Source organism: Nansenia antarctica (genome assembly GCF_963989245.1).
Source record: "Nansenia antarctica genome assembly, chromosome: 18".
In the NCBI taxonomy this organism is placed as follows: Eukaryota; Metazoa; Chordata; class Actinopteri; order Argentiniformes; family Microstomatidae; genus Nansenia; species Nansenia antarctica.
This window is the reverse complement of record NC_137691.1, coordinates 16,260,065-16,267,564: the sequence shown is the minus strand read 5'-3', so window position 1 is coordinate 16,267,564 and position 7,500 is coordinate 16,260,065. Positions and strand designations below refer to the sequence as shown.

Below are 7,500 nucleotides of genomic sequence, written 5' to 3'. Positions count from 1 at the left end.
TTATGCTCTTTTTCCACAGGTTAATGTAGGTCCCTGGGGTCCCCAAAACATTCCAAAGTGACATGCAGATACACACGGGTCAGGAAATGATCAGCAGTTTTCTGCAGATTCGCTGTGTGTCAGCGCTGCGAAAAAAACATGTGGTTCCCGGGGGAATAGAATTCAAAAACAAATATCCTTGTGTTCCCCACAAAACAAGGAATGCAAAACCATTTACACGGAATACAAACCTATATCCCTTCCAATGTAGCGGATGGCTGAACACGGGGGAGGAATGTTCAACACTGAGCCCGATTTAATACAATGGATGTCAATACACGACTCCACACTACCCCGGTGTGACCTAAGGCCGAGAGGCAAATCTGAATGGCATGTTTTCGGAAAAACGCAGCCCAGAAAATACCAGACCAAATTAAAAAGTGAGAAAAAAAGAGTTTGTGAGTCCTATAGTTTTTCATAATATGGTACCTTTAAAGCTTAAAGCTTCAAGCTTACATACTGCACCTTTAAACACCACTGTGGGGGTCTGCTATATGTCTCTGTTCCCAGACTGTGAGAGAGAGTGTTACGTGTTACAGATGACCTGGTGGCCGTCCAGGGGGGCGGGACCTGGAGCCTTGAATAACACTACCTGTGATGATTGCACCACAATCACCATGAACAGGAAGGAAGGTCATAATTATGACATAACTGGAAAAAACTGATTCCATAGCACCTTCAATGAATGCATGTCCTGTAATATGACCTGAAGGGGTCATCGAGGGGCAGACATCGTAGATAATCGGTGGATTTAAGAAGAGTGACCCTTTTAACCCTGATCAATAGAGTAGAGTACACTGAACCTCCATCATATCCTGATGCCTTTCAACTTTTTTCTAGGACACCCTCACCTTGTTGCCTGGCAACCTAAACATCCCCAGACACCAAGCTACTGTGTGTGTGTGTGTGTGTGTGTGTGTGTGTGTGTGTGTGTATGTGTGTGTGTGCGTGCGTGCGTGTGTGTGTGCGTGTGTGTGTGTGTGTGTGTGTGTGTGGTGTATGAGGTGTGTTTGGTGTGTGTGTGTGTGTGTGTGTGTGTGTTTACATGTGTCCGTGCGTGCGTGTGTGCGTGTGTCTCCGCATAAAAAGCATGAGCACACACTCAACATGCTCAACATGCCTGCGATGTTTGATTGCTTGTATCCATTTCATCACATCTCTCCTCTGCACCAAACACACACTCAGCGGGGTATCAAACTGAATGAGCAGAGCATGTTTACGACGACGCATCCAGCAGCTGTATTTTTAGCTCATCTCATTGGTGGGGGGGGGGGGGGGGGCAGGGGATGGGGGAAGGGATGGTTGGGAACCGTCAAGGTTTACATTTTCAGTCAATTACAGATTTGCAGCAGCCAGGCAGCAGCCAGGCAGAGATGTAAGGCAGGGATGGCACCTCTGTTCATAATGAGGAGCTCAACGTGTGATGTAGTAGCGCTCTTCGACACAGGTTGGTTAATGGAGGCCTCGGGGGCTAGCTCGGCTAGTGTCTTGTACAGTACCGATTATACGGTTCAAGACTTGTCTAATAGAGATGTCTGTGGCCAGCCAGAGGGGAGGAGGGCTGGAGGACAGACTCTCTCAGGGTCCAGGGAGGATTACAGACAGACACTGGTGCTCCCTCCCTCCCTGCCTCCCCCCTCCCTCCCTGCCTCCTTCCCTCCCTCCCTCCCTCCCTCCCTCCTTGCCTCCCTGCCCTCCCCCTCCCTTCCTGCCTGTCTCCCCCCTCCCTGCCTCCCTTCCTCCCTGCCTCCCTCCCTCCCTGCCACCCCCTCCCTCCTTGCCTCCCTTTTTGATTGATTGATTGAAAACTTTATTAGAAGATTTGCAGAAGTAGGTACATGAAAGTACATATTACATACAAGGTCAACTAACAGGATAAAAACCCAAGAAAGCCACTGGCTTATTTCAATTGGGGTCCTTGATTCTCAATTCATCGTTACATGTAAGACAGACAAAAACAACTAGTACTATCTACAAGATAATACAGACAAATAACTAGTACTATCTACAGGATAAACATACATCCATCATGGGAAGAACAATACAACAAAACATAAGGTATGTACAGCGGGTAGGACAGGTGGGGACATACACCACAGGTGGGGGCGGGGGACAAAACACAAAGTATGTACAGTGGGTAGTTCGGGTCTTTTAATCTGATTTTTGATTTAGAGGGTCCAGTTACGGATTGCAGCCTCCTGTAAATGTTTTTTGAGAGTGGTTTTGAAGGTGGGCAGTGTTTTGCACTCCTTTAAGATTATAGGAAGGGCGTTCCACATTTTTACTGCATAGTTTGCAAACGAGTTTAACCCCTTGTTTAACCCCCTTGTCCCTCCCTACCTGCCTCTCTCCCTCCCTCCCTCCTTGCCTCCCTGCCTCTCTGCCTCCCTGTCTCCCTGCCTCCCTTCTTCCCTCCCTTCATCCCTCTCTCCCTCCCTCCCATCCTACTTACCTCCCTCCCTGTCTCCCTCCCTGCCTCTCTCCCTCCCTCCCTTCTTGCCTCCCTCTCTCCCTCCCTCCCTGCCTTCCTCCCTCTCTGCAGCTGTGGCCAGCTAGCGTAGCTGATATTACTGTGCTACTACACTCATCGGACACTTTATTAGCAAGATTGTTGTATTTGTATTGTAAATTGTAATTAATAATAATATTTTTTAATAATAATTATTATTATTATTAATTACAATTTACAATACAAATACAACAATTGGGGGTCACTCAAAAAACATTTGGGCGCGCTGCGCGCACACAACATCGACCACCAAGGCCTCATTCTGACCCAGGAAAAACCCTGGTATGTACTGTATAACATGATAGCCATCTATGAGCAATGCACTGTATATAAGATGAAGACCACGGGTCTTTCTGCTGCTGACCAAGGGGCTGAGTCCAGTTGATGGGGCCCAATTTTCTTTTAGACTCTGTAGGCTACTGTATTTGTTTATTAAGACTTACATAAATATGATATATTGTCTGAATTTGTGTTGTTTTATCAAATGTTCCAATTATTTTCATTTCTTGTGCTGGTTTATTGTGAACAACATGTAAAATTGCAGGAAACTAGCACAAATAATTGTGTGGGAGAGAGGGGCCGCCGCTACCAAAACGTGCATAGTTTTGGGTCGCTCCACTGCCAAAAAATCTCACTCCAAACTTTTGGTGAAACTTGGCAGTATTCACAAACTTTATTATGAACACCTGTACACCTTCTCATTATATATTATAACTGTGGCTAGCTAGTGGTAATACCCTATAGGTCCAGATAGGAGAAAAATGGTGGCGCTAGCAGTATATTTGTCTTATACATCTATTTGTATTATGTTTCCCTCCTGTCTGTGGAAGCGAACCAATTATGTTGTTGTTGCTACACCTCCCCTGTACACACCTGGTGCTAGTTAGCATGGATTGGGGACTGGGTGTGGCACGATTCCCCTTGCTCCCTATTTAAGGTGCTGGCAAACAGTAGGAGAGCAGAGTGGTTCAGGAACGAGTACCAGCGAGACAGGAGGAGACAGACGGACGACAACCAGACAGATACCTGCCGGATACCAGAGGGACCCGCGACGTTGGAACGAGAGAACGCCTGATTGGGGATTCGGGAGGGTGTGAAGCAAAACACCCTTCCCAGAGCTAAGTGCCTTTCTCCATTACTCTCGTTGACCATATATATCCTGGTGGGTTCCAGTGGCGAGTTACTTGCGGTGACGTGTGGCGTTCCTCTCCCTTACAGCGGAGTACAACGCCAAGTGCGGAGGCTAACAGAGATGACTTCACGCTGAAGCTCCAGCGATGACAGAATGCTACTAGTAGCCTGGAGACTCTCCTTCCCTCCTCTAGCTGGCCTTCACACATGAATCTCTGGCTGTCACCAGGGTCCAGATGAATACAGGGTCTGTCAGCTCTGCACCTGGCCTTCAGCCATGCCTTGCTGCCAGAAATATAACCTTTGATACTGTAATATGAAAAGTGGAGGGAAAGGGATGTAGGGAATGAGGATGATTTCCCTTGCTGTTGGCTGTCAGATCAGGGGAGGCTGGTAGAGGTAGACTCAATCGGAGAACGGAATGAGAAATGGCATTGGGGGTTTGACAACATTCCTCATTCCGTCCCATGCATTTACAATGAGCCCGTCCTCCAATTTCTACATCCACCAGCCTCCACTGCTAGAGATATATTTATATCATGCCCTTATATCACTATTACTATATATATATATATATATATATATATATAGTATAATACTATAGTACTTATATACTATCTAATCTAATCTAAATGTGCCCTATGATGAATACCTCCTCTCCAATCAGGAGCTGCTCATGGGTTGACAGCTAATTAATGGACTGTTTAATGCAGCACACATCCGCAGTGCACCCTGGTCTGTGCCCATCACAGCCGTCACACATTCAAAGTGGTCATTTTCAAAGGGAAACATACATTACAGTTTGTTTTTAGAATCGGATTCGGGCATTGCACGAGAAACTAATCGCTCTCACACTCTGTCACTAAAGGCTAATGGTGTGTCTCTCACAGTGCTCCACAGCGCTCAGAGAGCTCATAGAGATGTGTGTGTGTGTGTGTGTCACGGCACAATGTGTGCAGGGCAGAGTAATCTGCAAAGTCTTCAATAATGTACGGAACAGTCTGCACACCACTGCAACATCTCTTTCTCTCTCTCTCTCTCTCTCACCCTTACTATTTGCACCCTGTCTTTTCTTCTCCTTCTTTCACATCTGTCTCTATCCCGTCTTTCCACACAACTCTTGCGTTCGCTCTCTTGATCTCTTCCTCTCCACGTCCCCCCTATCACTTCTACTAATTATTTCAGAGCTCTCTTCCTCCTTTTGCTTCTCTCTCTCTCTCTCTCCCTCCCTCCTCCCCTCTTTCTCTCTGATCTACTATGCACTAAGCAGGAGGTGTGAAGGGGTGTTCCGTGTTCTCTCATTCCCAGATCAAGAGAGATACCACTGCACCGCACCGCACACGCACGCATGTACACACACACACACACACACACAGCAAAAGCATCCTGAATGATGTATCACAACACACTCAATTATTCATCCAATTATACAAAGGAGAGGAAAAAAACTCTGTCTTCTGCGAGGAATCAAAGAGTTGGTTAGGCATGATCTCCTTGTTCTGACTCTCTATGAGAACAAAGATTTGGTTAGGTATGATCTCCTTGTTCTGACTCTCTAGAAGAGCAAAGAGTTGGTTAGGCATGATCTCCTTGTTCTGACTCTCTAGAAGAGCAAAGAGTTGGTTAGGCATGATCTCCTTGTTCTGACTCTCTAGAAGAGCAAAGAGTTGGTTAGGCATGATCTCCTTGTTCTGACTCTCTAGAAGAGCAAAGAGTTGGTTAGGCATGATCTCCTTGTTCTGACTCTCTAGAAGAGCAAAGAGTTGGTTAGGCATGATCTCCTTGTTCTGACTCTCTAGAAGAGCAAAGAGTTGGTTAGGCATGATCTCCTTGTTCTGACTCTTTAGAAAAGCAAAGAGTTGGTTAGGCATGATCTCCTTGTTCTGACTCTCCAGTCTATAAGAACAAAGAGTGAATTGAGTGACGGAGGTTAAAAGAAATAATGTGACGAAAGAACACCCCCCCATGTTTCTCCTCCTGTCTGTCGCTTCTGAATGTCAAGATGTAGAAGGAGGGAGGGGGGGAGGGAGGGGGGAAGGAAGGAGGGAGGGAGGGAGGGACGGAGGGAACGAGGAGGTCAGAAATGTGCAAAGTGAGCTACAACTCCTCTTCTCTCTCCTGACTCATCGTCAGCTCCCCTTGTGGGACACCAGGCAGAAAAGAAGTGGGAAGAGAGAGAAGAGAGAGAAAATAGAGAAGAGATAGAGAGAAGGAGCGATAAGGGAGGACAGAAGCGTGTGGGTAGAGCGGAGAGTGGTGCCAAAGCATGAGTCATAAATAGCAGAATTTCGGGTGTTTTCTTGTTCTGTTGTGTGTGTGTCATCAAAGAGGACTCCTGGGTAAGGGCCATATGTGGCACGTTCTAATGCTTTGGTCCTCTATGGGGATCTGATGTAATGATCAGACTTTTCTTTCGAAACATGTCAATACATTTCCGCGTTGTTGAAAATCAATGACACATCGCTCGTCAACTAACACAGCTTGTTTTGTGAGCCTGCTAACAATGTAAAGTATAGTTATAGTTGACTAGGTAGCAGTGGGGATTACTCACCGGATCCATTGCGTTGCAGTATTTTGGCTATTTTGGTGTCACATGTATAGGTAGTTGTGTATCTATAGTGACGATGATGTATATGAGGGAGCAGAGCAGTGTCACTGTATCATTCATATGGAAGTAATGTCACACTGTGTGGAGAATGTGGATCTAGCTATGGCAACATGGGGCCCTTGGAACAGGGAATCGGTCAGAGAGGAGAGGGTGTGTGTATGTGTGTGTGTGTGTTCTTATATGCCTGTCTGTTCGTGTGTGTGTGTGTTTGTATGTGCGTGTGTGTGTGTCTGTGTGTGTGTGTGTGAATGTGTGTGTGTGTGTGTGTGTGTGTGTGTGTGTGTTCGTGTGTGTGTGGGGGAGAGGGGGCTTACCTGGTGATGACTGGTCACTCGATGCTACCAGCGTGGCGGGCGTGGGTCTGCGTCTCCTGATCTGGAGAAGAAGAAACACAACAACCATCAACGTTCAGTAAGACACACACACACATACACACACATAGAGATATACACAACGAGCGGTGGCACATCCTTGGATAAACCGTACTGTGCTACTCATACATTACAGGGTTTCAAATGGATAGGACACGCACACGCTCGCACGCACGCACACACACACACACACACACATTTTAAATGCTTTATTTATGTCCACATACATGTACAATATCTAAAGGACGTAAATACTAACAGTGCATTTTGACATTATTTTTGACAGTAGTGCTGAGCCAACAACCAGTTCTGCTACACACAAGGCAACTCTGATTGTTGAAACCAGACACATTGTCCAAACTAATCGCCACAATATCATTCTGCACATTACTGCATTTACGGCGGCAGTTACGACCGGTGTGCGCTTAGATGTTTAGAATGGTGTGCTCCGGCAGAGGAGCTACGTCCGCACGCCGGAACACAATAAATTGCCCCCCAATGAGCGGGCTGGCGCCTTGCATGGTGATTTGCTGCCATTTGGTGTTTGAATGTGTGTGTGAATGGGTGAATGAGAGGCCATTGTAAAGCGCTATAATGTGCTATATAAGTGCAGTCCATTCACACACACACACACACACACACACACACACACACACACACAGAAGCAGCAGCTTGGGGCTGTAGCACTGACAGCAGTGCTGACTAACGATAGGAGTCATCTGAGGACCAGAGCTAAGTTTTTTCAAATGCTGCAATCTGCGAATACTAGAAACAGCTACGTCTGCATTCTGTCTCCCCCCCAGACAGACAGGCAGACAGACAGACAGACAGAGAACACAGAC

The 7,500-nt window shown here is 46.6% G+C and overlaps 1 protein-coding gene across 1 annotated transcript in view; it reads right to left on the bottom strand.

Annotated features, from left to right (window-relative positions):
* Positions 1–7,500, bottom strand: part of LOC308173022 (protein phosphatase 1 regulatory subunit 1A-like) — a gene marked incomplete at both ends in the record, with an annotated part of 17,413 nt that overhangs the window by 3,186 nt on the left and 6,727 nt on the right. Inside the window, one exon of the mRNA XM_080547988.1 lies at positions 6,602–6,662. Coding sequence (XP_080404114.1) covers positions 6,602–6,662 — 61 coding nt within the window. The remainder of the gene's footprint in view (positions 1–6,601; positions 6,663–7,500) is intronic.